Source organism: Eubalaena glacialis, chromosome 10, assembly GCF_028564815.1.
Source record: "Eubalaena glacialis isolate mEubGla1 chromosome 10, mEubGla1.1.hap2.+ XY, whole genome shotgun sequence".
NCBI classification, from domain to species: domain Eukaryota; kingdom Metazoa; phylum Chordata; class Mammalia; order Artiodactyla; family Balaenidae; genus Eubalaena; species Eubalaena glacialis.
In genome coordinates this window covers 116,844,459-116,864,998 of record NC_083725.1, presented here as the reverse complement: position 1 = coordinate 116,864,998, position 20,540 = coordinate 116,844,459, and the positions used below count along the sequence as shown (strand labels likewise).

Here is a 20,540-nt window from a genome sequence, read left to right as displayed (position 1 = left end):
TATTTTGCCCTTGATTTTCTACGCAATAATAAGGATTACTCAGAATTGGTGTGATTGCAAAAACTTAAAAGATCATTGACTACAATTGCTGAGGATTTAACTAACATTTTAGATTAAGAAACTGTAAGATATTATGTTGAACATTCCCTATAAACGAACACTTAAATATACATGGCTGTGACAAACATTCAAAAATACTCCAACACTTTGGCTCCTGAAACCAAATGAAGAAAAAAAAGTTCTAAAATTAGTACCTGTCCATGTTCCTCAGTAAGGTCCTACATCTTAATTTACTAGAAATACAGAAATAAATCATCGTTACCTCAGGATAACCAAATATCCACCCATCACCAAACTGAATCTTCTATCCCTCTCACTTGAATACCTCAACTATGTCAACTTCCCATGGAGATCTATCTGGCTTTCTTCTAGGAATCTATACACAAAACTACTAATCTTTTCATTAAAAACAAAACAAAACAGTGGCTTGTTTAAAAAAGTCAAAACAGCATTTACCCTCCCTTGTATTCCCTACACTGCAAAATAAGTAAATGTTCTAGTTCCAGAAAGAAGAGCTTATGCCCCAAATCTACACGTACATACCAAATTCAAGGGTATAATTCTCTTCCACATGTAATAGATAAATATTAGTTTGACAAAAGACAAGCCAATTTTTAAAAACTAGCTATGTCTGATTTTTTAAAAAATGGCTTGTCACAAAGATGATACAAACATATCAAAATTTATCTCACCAAATCTAGTCTGTGAACTTGAAATAGCTATGTCAGTTAAAAGCATTAAAAAGGATCTATTCAATCATGAATAATACATATTCTTATAAGTAAGGATACAACTTTTTTTTTTTTTTTAAAGATAGGTAAAAGGTCCTCAATATTAAAAAGTCACTCTTGTTCTGAAACGAGTTTGGCCTCAGACTGTTAATACTGGTATACTACATTTTCTCTCCCAAGAGGCTATTTTGAAAGTATGTCACCGAGGGATAACCATTTAGGTTTTGTCCTCTAAAACAATATGGAAGTAATAGCCAATAACACTATAATCAATGCACTAGGTAATTCAATTCAATTTGACAAACATATAGTATGAGACCACACAAAGTTTAATCACCAAGCCAAATTAGCACACCTGTCATTTTGTCTCTCTTTCAAACTTTACGTTCCATGGCCAGTAACTGCAAAACAAAACTAAATTCTATACTTTGACTTACTTTAAAGAGATACAGTGTTATAGTTACTGTAAAAATTAGCCTTTATGCCTTCATGTTAGTCTTAAAATTCCTCAAATATCTAACTTCATCAATAGAGAATTCTGTAATACAAGCACTTGCCACAGAGACATTAAAATTTTGCTAGGCAGGGCTTCCCTGGCGGCGCAGTGGTTAGGAATCTGCCTGCCAATGCGGGGGACACGGGTTTGAGCCCTGGTCCAGGAAGATCCCACATGCTGCAGAGCAACTAAGGCCGTGCACCACAACTACTGAGCCTGCGCTCTAGAGCCCGCGAGCCACAACTACTGAAGCCCGTGCGCCTAGAGCCCATGCTCCGCAATGAGAAGCCCGCGCATCGCAACGAAGAGTAGCCCCCTCTTGCCGCAACTAGAGAAAGCCCACGCACAGCAACAAGACCCGACACAGCCAAAAATAAATAAAATAAAATAAATAAATTTAGAAGTTTGGTAGGCAGACTGCCATTCAAATTAGCCACCAATATGCTCTCATATCAAAAGTTGTTACGGAAGGGATTTACACTTTGAATATAATTTTGTCATGTAATTTAAAAAAGGAAAACAGACATCAGTCACCCTAAACTCCAAGATTATTGCCCAAAATTCTAAGTGAGAAAGATTCTCCCAAAATATTTGCTGTACCCTCTTACACAACACTGCTACAAAAGCACATAAACCAAAAGAAAAAATATGCTAGATAAGGAAAAGGTTAATGTGTGCAACAGGTAGCAATCATTTTACAATTTAAAAAAAAAAATCTTACCAGAACAAAAATCACAGATTCCTTGGATCTCCTTACCACTACCTCCCTATCTTGTTAAAAAATATGAAAACTTGCTTTGAAAGACTGGATCCCAAGATCTCTCAGATATTTATGAAACAGCTCAGCAATTCTACCAGCCTGACATGATAAAAATGAAAATCCATATAGCAGTAACTAACTGAGAAAAGAGTTTTGCAGCATCTTCTTTCTTTTCCCCCCAAAAAACTGAATTCAAGAAATGTCAAAACAAAAATAAATCCTAAACATACAAAATTCCACTGATGATATACTTTATTTCTAAAAGTTAAAGAATTATAATCTCAACACACAGATTAGGAGACAAGAAGCAAATCTCTGAAATAAAGCTTGCCAGAACATATTGCCTACTGGATACACTTGCCAATACACACCACACCTTTTCAACAGTCACACTGGGGCATGGGGGGGGGCGGGGGCGGCGCGCGGGGGAGAACAACCTTTTCTCAAAGAGTCTGCAGATTATCAGAAAATGGATTAAAGAATCACTCTTTTTTCCTCCAAATTCAGTCTAAAATGCAGAGCCAAATAAAACCAGCATAAATTCCTTCAGTAATTTTCTAGGTCTTTCAGTTCACCAAATTTTACATAATGCATACAGTTCTGTGGCTTTCCTCATTCCCCACTCTACAAACATAAATTCAAATTTCTGAAACGAATATATGGTGAGAATATTAATAAAGCTCTCTTTGACTAGGGAAAACAAAAATCAAATTCTTAAACTCCAGTAGGGAAACCTTGAGAGGAAAGCGGGGGCCTAAAGGACAAAGTATTCATATGCACATACAAGCTAATTCCTTCCAAATCATTACTAAGTAAAAATTTATTTCTATAAGATATATCACATACATCCCTCCCAAAATACAAAATACAGAACTTTACCAGCATCCAGTATTCTACCTTCTCTCAATCAATCCCCTTCAACCCTATCAGTGTTAATTTGTGTTTAAAAAAAAAAAAAAAAAAATCCACAGTTCCACTCCCCAGCTCAAAGCCAAAAATCTTGGTACACAATAATCTAAAAATATTATACAGAACTATCCTTCCTCAAACAGTTTTGCCCCTCAAATTTACATTCAAATCTAACTTAATCAATTAGATTTATTACAATGTCAGTATTGCAAAATTAGGAATCCTTGTCACACTGTAATCCACAAAATCCTTTGATTTACAACGGTTTCAGCAGAAGTTAAAAGCTACCTATAAATCCATTTCCAAATAGGATGACTACTAAGACTCTAACTACTTGGCCTAAAATTCAAATGAGATACTAATACACCTTTCCTCCTCTGGTGCAGAGAAAAGCCACCTGAAAAGTTTTAATCACAGTATGTTCACAAATGGAAACAAAATAGTTATTCTGCTTCAAAATTGGAAAAAAAAAGAAAAGAAAAGAAAAAAAAAAGACAAGAAAATACTAACCAATCTCTGGCTGTAACGAATCCTTTCTTCTTCGGGTTCCATCTCTCACTCTTCTGTTGAAATTACAGAAAGAAACCACTCCAGTGCTGCCTTCCTCTTCCTCCTTAGGAACCAGATTGCAACACTAAAGAATAATGATATGAGCAGAGATGAGAACTCATCCTCGAACTCAACCTTTCTTTCCTCGGAATGAAGTGTTTAGGATATGTGTAAGTTAAAGGCTTCCTGAGAAATCTGGTTCCTCTTCATCAGTTTGGGACCTCTCAGCTCTGGGGCAAGTGGTTCCATGTCAAGATCAACATTAATCACATTACAACTGTCTGAGGCCTATAGGCAAAAGAAGATGTTGGTTTCAGTTCCTTACTGACGGGCTATACCACTTGTTTCTCCCCACAGGATTACAATACGCAAGGCTCCCCTTCATGGCAGCATTAGCAAAAAAAAAAAAAAAAAAAAAAAAAAAAAAGAAAGGGGCGGGGGGTGGGGGGGACAGGACTTTTCTCTCTTAGAGAGCTGGCCAGGTGAAGCAGCCACTGAACTAATCCAGATCCTAACCAAATTAGTTCTCTCTCACCCGTAATTAGAAACTAAAGAAAAGGACAGACTGACTATATAAGAAGAGAACAAGAAATTAGGATTTAAATAAAGACTCCAAAACAATTTCCCATACACCTCTAGTAAATCCGTATGCAATCGTCGCCTTCCTTCCTAGACTCCCCGGATCTTTTCATTCCCAAACCAACCCTCCACCCCAACACAAGATGTGTACAACTCTGAAACAAATTCAAGCGAGTTGCAAATCAGACACAAAAATTTATCAGATCTTTCTGTGTAAAGTAATAAACGATTTTACCTAGAGACGTAAGTAAAATTCATCTTTTCCAAACATTAAAGACCGGTTTGCGCGACGGCCGATCCCTAATACCAAGAAAGGTTTTTCTTTTTCCTAAATATTCTCAGGGATAATGGCTTCCATAGAGAATGCAGATTTTTTTTTTTCTTTTTTGTAACTACATTAAGGCCACGTTAACAGCATCCTTTCAAAACTGCTACGAGACCACTGGACCTGATGACACAGTTTGCAAGAGCAGTTCGTGGCAGAGCCCTCCTGGAGGAAGCCCTCGCCCCAAGTCGGGAGGGAAACCGTGTTTGCACCCCCTGGGCGAAGACCGCCCGGGCTTGAGAGCAGCCAGGGCCGGAGAGGAAAAATGGAAAATCTCGCCGGGTTCCCCCAGGAAAAGGCGTTTCAATGGTTCGTTCACCCATCGGAAAAAGAAATAGAAACTTTACATTAAGTCTTTAGATAACACAGCGAACCAAAACTTCCAAGGGGGGGGGGCGACAGGAGGGGGAATCTCACCGGGGATTTTGCTCGTGAGTTCTTGTCCAAGTGAGAAGTAAAAGATTCCAAAAACTGAGAGGAAAAATTAAATCCCAAACGTCGTCTTCGGGTTTTTTCCGTGGATCAACCCAGTATCCAGAGGGTCACAGCGACCCGGAAAAGAGAGGAAACAGTTGCTGAATCAAACCTCCTCTTCTGGCTTTGGAGACCGGGAGTCTGAGGCGTCAGTAGAGGGGAGCGCGACCCCTCGGCGCCGAGCCCGGGGCGCCCCCGCCTCCCCCGGGCCAGCGGTCAGCAGCCCGAGCCCGAGCCCCGGGCCAGCCCCGGCCGCGGGGCCGCCGTGCCCTAGACAAGCAGCCGCTCGGCCACCTCCGGAGCCCGGGAGCGGCGGCCGATCAGCTGAGACCGGCCGACCCGAGGCTGCCCGCGCCGCCCCGGCCCCCCGGAACGCGGGCCCCGGCCCCGGGGGGCGGAGAGGGCGGGAGCGGCGCGGCGCGCCGGGCTGGGGGCCCCGGCTCCCCTCGCGTCTCCCCCTCAGCCCGGGCTCCGCGCTGCGGGACGAGCCCCCGGCTACTCCCCAGTCGCAGAGGAGGGATTCCGGGGGATGGGCCCCCTGGCGTTGCCCCTCCTCCCGGAGCGCCCCCTGCCCAGGATAGACAGAGCGGCGACAGGCCCAGCCGCTGGGAAGGTGCTCTGCGAGCCGCCGCCGCCGCCGCCGCCGCCGCTGCCGGGGAGGGGTGTTGTTTCCCTCACACAGGAGGAGCCGCTGAAGCAGCCGCCGCCATTTTGAACCCGTCAGACTCTCACATACACACAGCTCCTCCGCGGCGCACTGCGCAGGCGCCGCCTCCCCACCCCTCCTTCGGCTAGCCTCTCCACCCCCCACCCCCCTTCAAGCCTCTCTTCGCTTCTTACCGCTCTCCGGGGTGCACGTGAACGCGCACGCGTCACTCCCCTCTAACGCGGACACTTCGCCGGCGCGCGCACGCGCGGATGCGTCGGCCTCGAATCGCCCGCGCCCCCGCGACGCCGACGCGGCTCCCCGCCCCCCCTCGCGTCAGCCTGCCCGCCCTCCCGCCGGCCCACCGCCCCCGCTCCCCGTCGGCCTTCTTCCAGGGCTCGGGCCCGGCCCGCTGCTCGCGCCTGCGCGCAGGCCACAGATCCTCCTCCGCGCGCGCCCTGCCCCCCACACGCCCTCGCTCGAACACACACTTCGCCTCAGTGACCCCGCCCCTCGCCGGCCAGCTGCGCCGGCGGCCCTCCCCCACCTCTTCTGGGAGGGTGGTGACCCCCGACCCCCCACAAAGCACAACACCCCCCCCCAAGCAGAGGGGAGAAGCGCCCCATTCCCCTTCAACCGCCCTCTGCGCGAGTCAACCCGTCACAGTCGCACAACCTGAGGGCCGGGCGGCCTGGGCGAGGGCAGCCGTTGCCCGCCTCAAAGCGGGGTCTCCCGGGGTCAGGCTGCTGGGCCCGGCCGGCCAGACTGCCCAGGGCGAGGGGGCGCAGGGAAGGGGCGCCTTCCCGCCGGCTGCCCTCCCCTCGCGCGCCCGCCGATGGGCCGAGGCCGGCCTGCCCGCCATCACCGGGCAGGCCCTGGCGCCCCCGCCGCGGGGCCAGCCCGCCCTCGGCTCGGGGGGCTCCTCGGTGCAGCAGCCCGGCCCCGCCTCACCCACTCCTCGCCGCTCCGAAGGGGCAGGAAACGGGAGTAGCATGTCTGTCCTGGGCTCGGCTCCCCCGGGGGAGCTCCGGGCGCTTGACAAGGGCGTCCACAGGTACCAGGCGCGGGAGTGGTCGCCGCGACGGCCCGGGGGCGGTGGCGGCCGGCGCGCCCACCGCGGGCCCCAGGCGCCCGGGGAGGTGGCCCTGCAAGCCCCCGCTCCTCGGCCACGCTCAGGTTTCCGCAGCGCCCGTGCCCCCGGCGGCCCGGGTGGGACGTGACCCCGCCCCCGGCGAGTCGGGGCGCCCCCCACGGAGGGGTGCGCGAGCCGTCCCCAGCCCGCGGGCCGACCCCGCCGCCCCGGGCCGCGGCGGGCGCTGGAGGCCCGGCCGGGAAGATGTCTTCTCTCGGTGCGCGCAGCTTCGCGCGAGGGTCAGCGACGGGGCAGCGGCCGCCGAGCCGCGCCAGCCCTGCCCACGAACGGGCTCCCGCGGCTCGACAGCTGCCCGACGGGCTAGCAGGCTGGGGACGTCGACGGAGCCCGGCCAGAGGTATCTGAGCAACGCCATGCGAGCAGCCCAACCGCGATCAGGGCATTTCCCCAGCCAATCTCGTGCTTTGGGGCCCGTTTAAATTATAAATCCCGTAAAGGACCGTGGCTTGGGCGTTACGCACCCGGGTCAGCTCAGTTGGCTTCACTACACTCTTGCTGAGAGGTGTCACACAGATCTTTTTTCTCCCTGCCTTGGTTTCCTACCTTTTAAACTCTTGATTCCTGGGATCCGGGGATGGAGGAGAGAGGGAGGGCATGGAGTGAATCATATAACTTCCATGAACAACATGGAACTCTTTTAGGAATACGTTAGAGAAAGACAGTAATTGAAATAATGATATCTTCTATTTCTGTCAACGTTTGGACTCTAGGGTAAAGGCAGTACGTAAACCCAAGGTATCATTATTTATTAGCACATGAGGTTTTTCTACATGCAAACTTGGGGAGCTTTACAGACATTCTCTGCTTTGTCTCACAACATCCGTAGGGGACAAGCGAAAGTGCAGGTAGCATTACAGTCATTTCAAAGATAGACACTTGAAGTACAGAAAGGCTGAACAGCTTGCATGACTACTCTAACAGAGAAGAGTTTAGTGCTTTGCCACACCAGACTGCAACTTCTCACAAACAACACAAAAGGTTTGTTAACATGGTATCACCCTCTTGCATTCCAGTCACTGGGAAATATTCTTTATTCTAATACTAGTTTTGTTCAGACTTCTTAGATTTTCAGAGCAAATGAAGAGCTTCACCCAAAATTATCAGGCCTAAAGCCTAAGCCTTTCAGACTATAGTAAAATATATTTAAAAGGCAGCAGTCTTTAACATTGGCACTACCAGATGCGATCCCATAGGCATCTGGCTCTCTGCAGGTATAGAAAAAGGCAGCAGCTTGTTTGTTTTGTCTTTAAGAAGGAGAGAAAGACTTTTGCCATTGTCAGATTGAGTAAGTGTCAGGCCTCATTGCTATTTGCAAAATAAACGGCTTTATTTCCTTCCCACTCATCCCTATAAATCCATGAGATACTTGGGGGCAAAGAGAGAGAGAAGGAGGTCTCTAGCAGAAACTCAACTTGTTCTTAAGATCCAGGACCCCTTAAAGTAATTAACCATCAGTGAACTGAGTTGCTCACCTTCAGATAACAGCTGACTCCTACAGGTTTAACTCAGGTGGGTATGCTGGGACGAAACCTAAGAAGGCTCCAAGAACAATAATAGTAATACTTACTTTGCACAGGACTGCTATTAAAGGTTTGTCAGATTGCAGCCAGCTCTTTTCCAGTTGAAAACCAGTTGTTAACTAGTCTGCACTGGGCGACGTGACGTTTAAACATATACACAGTGGTTTCTCCACAGGCAGGCTTTGTTAATATTCCAAAGCAGATGTGCAGGGTGAGATAAGAGATAGGCAGATGGCCAGTGATTCCCCCCCCACACACAAAATCACAATGGCTCTGGTTGGCAAGGGCATATCATGAGGCTCACTGCTTTGCCCTAAAAGAGCCATTTTCAAGGAGAACAGAGATTGGGGATTCCCCAAGAAGGCCGCTAGACCTGTGAACAGCTATTTGACTTCACCTGCAGCTGCAGGGAGAGGGGGAGAGTAGTAGATGGAAAGAAGGAAAGAAAAATTCCTTCTAGAAGCATTGAGAAGAGAATCCCTGACTGGAATAAGCTGGTGCCTTAATAAGATATTAACAAACCTCTGTTTTCTTGAGCAAAGCTAAGACCCATCAAATGCTGAGAGTCAAAATTCAGATCACCCACTTCCTTGGAGAGACTTTAGTGAGAGAAAAGAGAACCCTGTAGTCTGGTCAATTAAGTTAAGCTATTTCTGATTTCTCTGCACTCCCTAAATGTTCAGGAGGAAGTAGGGATGTCCCAAACAGTGTAGATCTAAACCAAAATAGAAGAGTTGGTCTTGAAGAGCCCCTGGGAGGTAGCGTAGCCAGTAATTAAAAAGTTTTGGCATCAAAGACAGAAGGTCTACTCTGCTGGCTACCAGCTAGTCAGTCCTAATGAACTCCTCAAAGCCTGGGTTTTTCATCTATACAGTGGGAAAAATACCTAACTCTCAGGATGAAGTGAATAATGTCTTAAAGCCCAGTGTCTGACACATAGTAGCCATGGATTATGAGCATTTACTGTGTTTCTGACCTCCAGTTTCGAGGAAAGTTTTAAGTACAGATGCTTCACTGTTTAAGCAAATTTAGAGTGTAAGGAGTGACTTATTCATAGCTTTTCCTCTTTCCTTTCCTGGATCCTAGTCTCTCCTCTCCAACCCCTGGTGTCTCTGATCTCCAGTTTTCTCTCGTCCCTGACTCTGTCTGCCTCTCCCTGATCACCACCTGATCATCCTGAGGTCTTTTTCTTTTCATCATTCTCGCCATCACTCTGCTGCTCCCCACCTGCTGTGTTCATTCCTCTCTCCAGCCATGCCCATGTCATCCACTCTGTCATCAGCGGAGTAGACCTTGCTTGCCCACTTCCCTTTACCCATGTTTGGTGCACCCTAATCACGTGCTCTCTAGTTTTGTAACTTAATCATTTCCTGAACATCTTCTTCCACCCCCCTTCACTGGACTGTAAGTTCCTTGAAGGCAGGGGCCAGGCCACATCTGAGTGCCTCAAAAGACCTTCCAAAATCAGTATCAGATACTTACTGTGTCAACCCTAGGAGGGATAAAAATTAGGTGTTGGGTGATTGTGAGTTTTAAGGGATAGAAAGTTTTCTTTTGAGTCTGAAAGTAAAATCTGAATTGATCAAGAAAACAAAGGAAGCCAGAAATGCCCTGCAGTTTCTTGTATCGTTGAACATCAATGGCACGTGAGATTCTTTTAAATTTCATGGAACACGGTTGACCCTTTCCTTGGGACTATGGGACAAAAGCCCTCCCTGGCCCAGTCTCTCCTTGCTGCCATTTTCACCAGGCATTTGGCCTGCTTTTGTGCAGACCCACCTCTCCTGAGTCATGGGGTTGACCGGCTGTGGGGCAGCTGCAGCAGCATCTGGGATCCACCCGCTCTTTTAGCAGCCTTAGCTTTGCCTTGGGGCCAGGCCACCCTCACTTCCACTTCTAAAAGGGAGAGACTTCCTGCCCTTTCCGAGAGTGGGCCTGAAAGATGCTGAGCCCTGTGCCTCATGACACCTGTATTTGGTAGGGGGACGTTTCTGTCACCCTAGAGTTCCAGGGTGTGTTTGCAACCCTGTGCTTGTTTACTGGCATCTGGTGACGGCTGTTAGCTGTGGGGTACCCCAGCCACATCCGCAAAGGGCTAGTTGCCTAAACACTTAGGCCTGTTCCTAGATCCTCCCAGAGGGTCTGATCTTTGCCCATCTTCTTCGAAGGCATTCACTGCCTTTTGTCAGCTTCGGTTAAGTCTGGTACTGTTTCAGCTGCTTTGTGAGGGGCCTTACCAGCTGTGTGTTATTAGTCCAGTCCCTTAACCTATAAGGAACTTCTTTCTTTAATAAAACAGAGATCATGACTCCTGCCCTGTTTCCTCCTAGGATTATTGTGGAGTCAAATGGACTAATGAACAGCTTCCTATGGAAGCAGGAAGACAATATATTTAGAAAGGATTGGGACTTCCCTGGTGGCGCAGTGGTTAAGAATCCGCCTGCCAGTGCAGGGGACACGGGTTCGAGCCCTGGTCCGGGAAGATCCCACATGCCGTGGAGCAACTAAGCCCGTGCGCCACAACTACTGAGCCTGCACTCTAGAGCCCGCGAGCCACAACTATTGAGCCTGCGTGCCACAACTACTGAAGCCCACACGCCTAGAGCCCGTGCTCCGCAGCAAGAGAAGCCACCGCAGTGAGAAGCCCGCGTACTGCAACGAAGAGTAGCCCCCCGCTTGCCGCAACTAGAGAAAGCCCACGCGCAACAACGAAGACCCAATGCAGCCAAACAATAAATAAATAAATAAATAAATAAATAAATGTATGTATATATAAAAAAGAAAGGATTGCTGGTTCTACTGTTTCTTTTTATTTATTTATTTTCCTACAAGAAGGATTTGTTTTGTTACTGAGTACTTTGTACTTAACACTAAATTAAGGGCTTGGATGGAAAAAGGAGATTTAAAAATTTAGAAAGCTTGGCTTTTACCCTTGAAGGCTTTGTATCATGGAGGAGATGCCATGAAGATATGACATACTAAGAGAACGTTGGTCATTACAGTGAATCACTGGAAAATAATGTAGACAATAAGAACTGGGTATAGAATTCCGCTTGGCTGTAGGCCCCATAGGGCAGGAAGTTTTGTTCATTTTGTTCATGTTCACTGATGCATGCCCAGTGCCTAGAACAGTGCCAGGCAGAGTCGGCACTTACTCACTCATTGGTGTTTATTGAATCAATGAAGAAAGCAGTGATGCTTCTCAGGGACAGAAGAGTGTGAAGGCTGCAGGGCTTTGAACGCTTGCAGAAAAGTTTGATTTTGACAGAGTAAGAGAGGCACATATGTTCTGCAGCAGAGAGTTGGTGTAATAGCAATTGTTCCAGGTAAACTGTTGCTGCAGCTGTCACTTCAGCTGGAATAGAGGTGATAGAAACTAAAACCCCTACTACTGCAAACCGAGCCAGAATGTAAGTTTGCAAATCTTAGGCCAAGTACTTCACCCTCTTTATTCCAGCTTCTCTTGTAATCTAGTCTTTCTGTTCTGCTTATCTCTGCTGTCTCCAGTTTCTGGTGTCCTCTATAGAGTCCATATCAGAGCACAGCTTTTGATGTAATATTATAAACTTAATATCTCCAGCCAACTTTTTTTCAAAACGTCTCTTAATTATACTACTGTTCATTATCTTTGAAGTATGTAATTTTAAGATGACAATCTCCTTTTTTCCCAAAATGCTCGCTAAATATTTAAACTATGAAATGTATTCAGTCTTCTTTTTCTTTCTGGCTAAATCTATTTTTACCCTCTCTGGGGGACTGCAAGAAATTATTGACTGCATTTAAGGTGAGATTTCCACATTATATTTTTTGCAGCTATACTTGATTTGCCACAGCTTAGAGTTCATGTTTTGATTTGGTCATAATTACTAGATCTGCTGCTGCTGTTGATCTAATTCTCTTCTTATTGGTAAGCTGCATATCCTTGGTTAACTTTCTATTCCTGTATAATTTTATTGGTATGAGGAATGTGGGAGATACTAGAGCTATACCTTAGTCCTTTATTATTGAAACTGCTTACAAGATTTACACATCAATGTTTTTAATGCATATGTTTATACCGGTGAAGGTTTATGTTTTGTATAAAAGTTAATATTTTTATAATATATTTTAGCATTTTCTATTTCATTTCACTATTAAGTACTTATTTACTATTTCCTATATTTTATGCATTTTTATAGTCAATAAATTCAGAAAAGTGGGCAAATTGAATTCTCAGTTCTGGCTTGCTGGAAGATAAATATAGAATTGGCAGAGGTTTCCTTGTTCTGAATCCACGTTATTCCTCTTGAAGGGACCATATTTCTTTCTATATGCATTTAAGTTGCTCCTTAATACACAGGCATGCAATTTGAATGCTATTGATAGTAGAACAATGCCGCTAATTTCCAGGGCTTTCTCTTCATTCTCTGGTTTATTACTCATTAAATCTGCCACCCAGTGTCTCACACTTGACTGGATCTCTATATGACCATTATCATCAGCAACCACAAAATACATGCCAGTTTCTAACTACCTGCTGGGTCTTCAAGATTTAAAATATAAGACTTAGACCCTGCCCTCAAGGAGCTTACAGTTTAGAGAAGAAAAAAAATGACCATTTCAAAAATGCCAACCTGCAGCGACAAGCAACAGCATAGCAGAGCTCAGAAAGGGAGGAGTGAAGAGAGTTCCCGCACAGCCCCAGGAGCTGCAGCAGTACTCCTCTCCTCCAGGACTTCATGGTGTGTTTACTCAGGTGCTGCATTAACTTTTTCCCTATGGTGCCTACTAGGTCCTCCTCTATTTAAAGGGGATATTAGCACTGAATTACAGAATCTTAGAGTTGGCATGGAGCTCATAGGTCATTTAATCCAACCTGCTCATTTTAAAAAACTGGCAGTCTGAGGCCCAAAGATGTTAAGCAGCTTGGCCAAGGTCATGCAGCTAGTTTAGTAATGACATTGGAAACATAAACGATGTCTTCTGATAGTTGCTTTTCCTGCTACTCCTCAAATTGATGGCATTTTTCACCATCAGATCAAATATTTGTTCATTCGTTCCTTCCTAAGAAAGAGCACCTGCCTGTTTGAGACAGTGTGTTTGGCACTGGGGTTGCAAGGTGAGTGCGAATGAGACCACGTTGGGGCGGGTCAGGTGACCATATAAATTAACCACCAAGCTGAGACCCTTTGAAACAGTGAAAGGGTCTAATGATAACTATATGCACATCAGGTGTAATCCAAGACAAGTGCCCTGATGGACGCCAGGTCTATGCAGGATATATACACGGCCTGTACAGGATACTGTGAGGGCACAGAAGTGGGAGGGGCCAAGTCTGCTGTGGGGGAGGGGTGTCCAGGCAGGGAAGGCTTCATGGAGGAGGTGATGCTTGAAGTTACTGAGGTTTTTTTTTTTTTTAAACTTTGGGTTTGTTTATGTATGTATTTATTTATTTATTTATGGCTGTGTTGGGTCTTCGTTTCTGTGTGAGGGCTTTCTCTAGTTGCGGCAAGTGGGGGCCCCTCGTCATCGCGGTGCGCGGGCCTCTCACTATCGTGGCCTCTCTTGTTTGGGAGCACAGGCTCCAGACGCGCAGGCTCAGTAATTGTGGCTCCCGGGCCTAGTTGCTCCGCGGCATGTGGGATCTTCCCAGACCAGGGCTCGAACCCGTGTCCCCTGCATTGGCAGGCAGATTCTCAACCACTGCGCCACCATGGAAGCCCATTACTGAGGTTTTGATGTTCACCAAGAAGATGGTGGAGGAAGGGTGCTTCCCATCCGTGGTGTGCTCTAGACACAGCAGAACAGCTGACAAGGACCGAGCCTACAGAGGGAATCCTAGCCTAGAGGACTTCTCCCACCATATTCAGCAAGTGGATGGGGCTTTGTCCTTTGTAGGGGATGGTTATTTGGTTATCCAGCCAGCAAATATTTATTGAGTATCTACTAGGTAGCAGGCACTGCTGTAGGCACTACCGTGGGCAAGACAGATACCTGCTCTGAGAGGCAACACAGCGTAGTGGTCCAGCAGGGACCCTTGCAGTGAACACATCACCTTGCTCAAGCTGCACGGCTCCAGGGGTTCGGTTTCCTCATTTCTAAAAAGGGTTAAGAATCCCTCTTCATAGGTCACTGTTGCAGGATCTGAATGAGTTTAACATTCACAATGTTAGAACAGCGCCTGGAACATAGTAGATGCTCATAAACAAGTTTGTGAAGTAAACTGAGCTTATAGTTAGTTGGGAGAACCACAGCAAATTTATTACATAAAGTCTATAAAGAAAATAGGAAAGCGGGACTTCCCTGCCGGTCCAGTGGTTAAGACTTCCACTGCAGGGGGCATGGTTCGATCCCTGGTTGGGGAACTAAGATCCCACATGCTGTGTGGTGCGGCTGGGGAAAAAAAAAAAAGACTATCAAAGAAAAAAAGAAAGAAAATAGGAAAGCTTCTCTTACAGTTGAAGCTGTCATACAATTGTGACTGTATGACAAAAAGGAACATTCCAGGGAGAGGCAACAACTTGACCAAAGCCCTCTGTGGGACGGGCATTGGTGTGTTCAAAAAGCAGCAGACCAGAGAGGCCAAGGGGGCGAGGCCAGGCATACAAAGCTTGCCGTGAGCTGAGAATGTACTCCCACGGTGGGGGTAACCCATGGTGGTCGTGGAAGCAGGGGAATGACAAGGTCAAATTTATATTTCAGAAAGAACTCTGAAGCGGGAAATCCAGGAGAAGCAGGGGAGGCAGGACCAAAAGATGGGTTCACATTGGCACTTGAGGCTGAGAGGCTCTGTAAGGACTGCAGTGGAGGGCAGTCTGCAACCAATTTGGAGATTCAAGAATCAGCAGTGACAGCTTAAAACCATGGGGGTGGGGGGAACAAGATGTCCCATGGAAAGTGTAGAAGGAGTCCAGAATCCCAGGGACAGGCCTCCATCGGGGAGGACCATGCCTGGCCCATTTTTGGCGCTCAATTACTGCTTGAAGAATGAATGGATGTAGGAAGTGGCCCACAGAGGAAGAGGAGCCTGTGAAAATAGCTGAGAAGGAAAGACCAGAGAGGTAGGACCCAGAGAATGAAAGCAGCGTAGAGGAGAGTGGAGGAGAGTGTCAAGCAGGAGGGAGGGGTTGAGGGGTGAGATGAAACTGGAAGACCACACCTGGATGGGGAGCCACTATGACATCACTGGCAACTTTTGCCAGCAGTGTCAGTGCAGTTGGGGGTGGCGGAGTTGGAATGCAGTGATTGGGTAGTAAGAAGAAATGGGGTGCCTACACCCTTCTTTCAAGGAGCACAGCTGTGAAGCGAAGAGCAGAAGGAAAGAAACAAGCTTGTGTGTGGCCTACAAGAAGGTGTCAGGGGGCTTCCCTGGTGGCGCAGTGGTTGAGAATCTGCCTGCTAATGCAGGGGACACGGGTTCGAGCCCTGGTCTGGGAAGATCCCACATGCCGCGGAGCAACTAAGCCCGTGCGCCACAACTACTGAGCCTGCGCTCAAGAGCCCGTGAGCCACAGCGACTGAAGCCCGCACGGCTAGAGCCAGTGCTCCGCAACAAGAGAAGCCACCGCAATGAGAAGCCCGCGCACCGCAACGAAGAGTAGACACTGCTTGCCGCAACTAGAGAAAGCCCGCGCCCAGCAACAAAGACCCAACTCAGCCAAAAATAAATGAATAAATAAATAAATAAAAAGATTCCATCATCTCTTCCTTTAAAAAAAAAAAAACCTCTAGTATGTCTTATTCTCCCTCCAGTGGAGGAAGCCCTCTGAAGGCTTAACATGTGCTTGTTTCCTCCACTGTGTCTGGAATCAGGCCTTGAAAATAGCCATTCAGTAAATGCTTGTGAAGATAGTGGGAGAGCAGGCCACCGTGTAGTGGCTGAGGACACAGGTCGACGAGAGGGATTGCCAGGAAAGAGGTGGAATTTGTAAAAGTAACTATCAACTATAAGAAGTAATTCAAATGGGATGAAATGGTGGGAGGCGGGGGATGTTGAGTCGCTTTGCCAGGAAGACCCAGCCAGTGGGTGTAGTTGAAAGAGGAAGAGGAAGCAAGAGGGCCTGGGGAGAAGGAGCTGGTGGCGAGTTAAGCCTGGGTGGGAATGGGTTGGTCACTGACAGCCACAGAAGGCTCTAGAGAGACATGTATCATATGCTCCAGGCAAGAGCTGGAAAAAGCAGCACTAGGTGACCGGCAGGCCATCCGTTGCTGGAGGCCGGACACCGGGCAGTGGGGGAGATGGTGATGAGCAGGATTGATGGTCAGAGACGAGAGTGAGAAGGTAACCGACAGATTGGAAGAGGACTCAAAACGTGGCAGAGAAAGACCAGTGCTCGGCAGAGGGCATGGAGTGAGGAGGGTGGCGGAACTCACAGAGCCCAAGCTTCGCCCCGTGAGTGGGAGAGAAGGAATAAAGAAAAGCTAATGAACACTGCATTTTCTGGTGATCACCATCCAACCCTATTCAAAGGTGTTGTTCCTGCGGGTACCCCAGTCTCTCTCTCGGAGATCCCCCCTCGGTGGTCTTGAGGGAGAGTGCTGGCATCTTCCCTCTGTGGAAGCTGAAGGGGCCAGCCCCTCCTCCCCTCACCTGGTGCAGCTGGGGCTGGCTTGTGACATAGGTTTGACCCAGCAGACCCTCTCTGGCAGGATGTTGACAGCCGAGCAGGAGACCTTAGGATGTGGTGGAAAGTGGAGATCATTCCTACCTGGCAGCCTGTTCCTACTAAGTCACTAGCAGTGGGACCACAGAGCTCCCTGGCCTCCCACCAGCCCAAACCTGGTCCCCCAGCCCCCAGTCAATTCTGGGAGCTATCTCTACAACCACCTCCACCTCCACACTCGCACATACACGCTCTCCTTAAATTCCTCTCTGCTTTGGTTAGCTGCAGTCAGTTTCTGTTGTTTGCAACCAAGAACCCTGACAATCCGAGAGTTCAATCCTGTTAATTAAAGGTTGAGAACGCCGTCCGATTCCTACGCAGATGTGGAGTCTGTGGAAAAATTTGGAAGGACTGCAGTTTGGTTCATCTCTTTAGTCTCCTACGTGCCAGATGCTGTGTGCTGAGTACTGAGGATAGAAAGACAAACACAACAGGCCCTGCTCTTCATGTAAGCAAGTGAGTGTGTCTTAGTTTGAGTTCACCCGGAAGCAAACCCCGAGACAAAGATTCAAGTGTAAGTAGTTTATTTGGGAAGTGGTCTGGGAAGCACAGATAGGGGAGCAAGGAAATAAGACAAGGAAGGGAAGGAGGCCAACAGAGGGCACATCATCAAAACTACTGCAGAGGGCCACTGAGCTCAGCCTGGCTGGGGCCTGTGGGAGACCATGTAGCACAGGCCTCAAAGTGTCATTTATCCACCAGCTGCTATCTGCCATTGGTTGAGGGCTGCCTCCAGAGGCCCTGGGCCCCCTGGCACTTTCACTGCCTGGCCCATGTGCAGTTAGCAGCCTGAGAAGCCCTCGGGCAGAGGCACAGAATGGGGACTGCTGAGGGGCCATGTGTGGGCCACCACATCCAGGGCTGCAGAATGCAGTGGAGAGAAAGTTCTATGGGTTCTTTGAGAGAACTAGGACAGGGACAGTGGGCCCCAGAAGAGAGTTGTCAACTCCTGAAAGAAAGTGTCATCAGACTTGAGCGAAGTCCTTCACTAAGGCTTTCTAGGTATGACGGATTTTGAATTCGAATCTGCAGATGTGGTAAAGGAAGGTCATATGGGGAGAAAACCTTCTGTGCCAAGGTCCCACCACAAGAGGAGCCAGCCTAGCTGGAGGCAGACTGCTGGGCAAGAGGAAGGAGATGGGTGAGTGGAGGCCCGAGCCCGGCAGCATCTCCCCAGACCCCCTGCTCCCAGGGGCCACCCGCTGCCACCAGCTGCCAGAGATACCCTCTAAACCATTCACTTTTTCTTTTTTAAATTTATTTATTTTTGGCTGCGTTGGGTCTTCGTTGCTGTGTGTGGGCTTTCTCTAGTTGCGGCGAGCCGGGGCTACTCTTTGTTGCGGTGCGTGGGCTTCTCATTGCGGTGGCTTCTCTTGTTGCAGAGCACAGGCTCTAGGTGCGCAGGCTTCGGTAGTTGTGGCACGCGGGCTCAATAGTTGTGGCTCGCGGGCTCTAGAGTGCAGGCTCAGCAGTTGTGGTTCACGGGCTTAGTTGCTCCGCGGCATGTGGGATCTTCCCGGACCAGGGATTGAACCCGTGTCCCCTGCATCAGCAGGCGGATTCTTAAGCACTGTACCACCGGGGAAGTCCGTAAACCATTCACTTTTATTGAGGGCCCAACCCTGTCCCAGCTCTTCACACTGATCCTTAACTCCCCATGAGGAGGTGTAATGATTACCCCACTTCAGAGACTGAGGGAAAAGCACTGGGAGGATAAGGGTCTTACCCAAGGTCATGTGGCTAGGGTTTGAACCCAGGTAGCCTGGTTCCCAGGCCTGTGTTCCCAGCAGGATTATTTAAACATACAACTGAGCATGTTCCTGCTCTGTTAACACACAGATGGCTGTCTGTGTTGAATGACAAGTGACATAAAATGCAGTTCTCAGAGGGCAGGTGGCTGCTTGGATGGCTGCAGAAGGATGGCCAGGCATGGGTGGAGTGTAGAGGTATGGTGAGGAGTTTCCCCTGGGTGCCGGGCATGGCTGCAGGCTGGGGGATGAGACATGTCACATGACATGGCTGAGAAACCCAACCTGGGGTCACTGTCAGGCACCAGCAGGCACTAGGTTTGCAAAGGCCGTGGAAGACCCTGCCTGCCCTTTCTCTCAAACAGAACCACAGTCCAGTGGAGGAGATCAAAAAGGCCACAACAAATGGCAGAGGGAGGTGACAGCAGCCTGGGAGTGGAGGAGGACCTAGGAAGTAGGAGGGCAGTGTGATCCGAATCCTCCTTTGTGGGAGGAGGCCCTGCTCCCAAATCCTCCCCCTCCACACACCCCTCCCTCCTGCCTGCCGGCTCCCATCCACCCAGCGCCCAGGCTAAAGGCTCCTGCCTGCTCCAGGCCCAGCAGTCACAGCTGCACACCCTTCTGCCCCCTCCTCTCTCCGCGCAAGGTTCAGCAGGTTGCAGTTAACACATGTGTGCTGCAGTTTTCAGTTGGAAAATGCCCCATGCCCCACCACCCAGATGTCTACTGTCCTCTTTGATCAATGTTGTGCATGAGGACGTCGAGTTTCAGGCAACGGGCCGGCAGCTATGTGCTCTCCGGGGCCCAGCCGGGGCCTGGGAGCTCATGGGCTTGTGACAAGTCTGAGGACATCAGTCCCTGGGACAAAGCCCTGGGCCTTCGCTGCTTAGCTGTGCCTGGGGTGATGCTGTGGCTCTTTGGGTGCTGGGGTGATGCACCGGATAAAAAGAGCTGAGCCTCACGGGATGCTCTTCTGGAGATACTTTGGACCGCCCGGCTCAAGCTTGCTTTCATCTCGAGATTCTCCAGGGTAGGTAGGCATGAGGCAAGGTTGTTAAATTGAAGTTCTGCTTCCTTCTGAGAGAGAGAGCGAGAGAGTGAGAGCCCAGCCAGGGGCCTAGGTGCCTTTAACTTCTTCAGCGATTGTGCCACGGATGGGCCCTGGGTTTGCAGGGGCTGCAGCTGAGGGGCAGGCAGCAGAGGGTGGCCCGGCTGTGAGAAGGCTGCTCCACGCCCACGGACACACTGCCTCCAGTCTCCCTTGGATTCCAGCAGCCTCCCCCTGCAGTTGGGGGACTGGGGCGGAAGCTGTCCTCTTGGGGAGGAGAGGAAGGAGGTGGGGCAAGGAAGGCAGGCTTGTCTGCAAGGCTCTGGCAGCTTCTGTGACTGGAGCAGAAGTCTCTTCTAAAAAGTGGGGTACATGGCTGTGTGGGCAGGGTCCCTCCAAAAGGGAGATTTGGCCTGGGTCTTGTCCACAGCTCTGGGTGACCTTGATGTCCTAGGTGTCAGGTGTGCACTTGACGGGAGCTGGACAGAGCAGCTTTGGGGAAAGGGAGCTGGGGTGGGGGAACAAACTGGGCCTTTGCCCTTAGGTGAAGGGTCTCTGTCCTGGCCCTGACTAGCTCTCAACCTGAACGCAGGCTTGAGCATCCTCTGTCTAGGTGGGTCTGCAGGCCCATCCGCCTGTGGTTCTCACTTTGCCCTGCTCCACCCTCAGCTCAGCTGCAGAAATTCTTCAGGGTTCCCCCCACCCTGCCTGGCTTAGCCTGACATTCTTCTCTCACCTCCACCACGACCCCCATTCCAGGGCCCAACCTCATGCACAGGTGGCCACAGACCCCTGCCCTGTGAGGCTGGACTGGATAGAATTTTGGCCAGAGGCATAGGGAGGCTCTGGCCAGGTGGGTTCTGGGGACCAGGGCCTCTTCTGGCCAGTGGACAGCTGTGC

The 20,540-nt window shown here is 49.0% G+C and overlaps 1 protein-coding gene across 3 annotated transcripts in view; it reads right to left on the bottom strand.

The window, feature by feature from the left end:
- The window catches only part of KDM2A (lysine demethylase 2A), a 105,459-nt gene extending 99,720 nt beyond the window's left edge, over positions 1-5,739 (bottom strand). Inside the window, exons 1-2 of one of the 3 annotated variants that reach the window (XM_061202130.1) lie at positions 5,724-5,739; positions 3,467-3,590 (exon numbers count right to left, since the gene is read on the bottom strand). In XM_061202130.1, coding sequence (XP_061058113.1) covers positions 3,467-3,508 — 42 coding nt within the window. In that variant the 5' untranslated portion in view covers positions 3,509-3,590; positions 5,724-5,739. Of the gene's footprint in view, positions 1-3,466; positions 3,591-4,826; positions 5,655-5,723 lie in introns of those variants that run through there. The other 2 variants (XM_061202129.1, XM_061202131.1) reach the window with 2 other exon arrangements.
- Between the last annotated feature and the right edge of the window lie 14,801 nt (positions 5,740-20,540).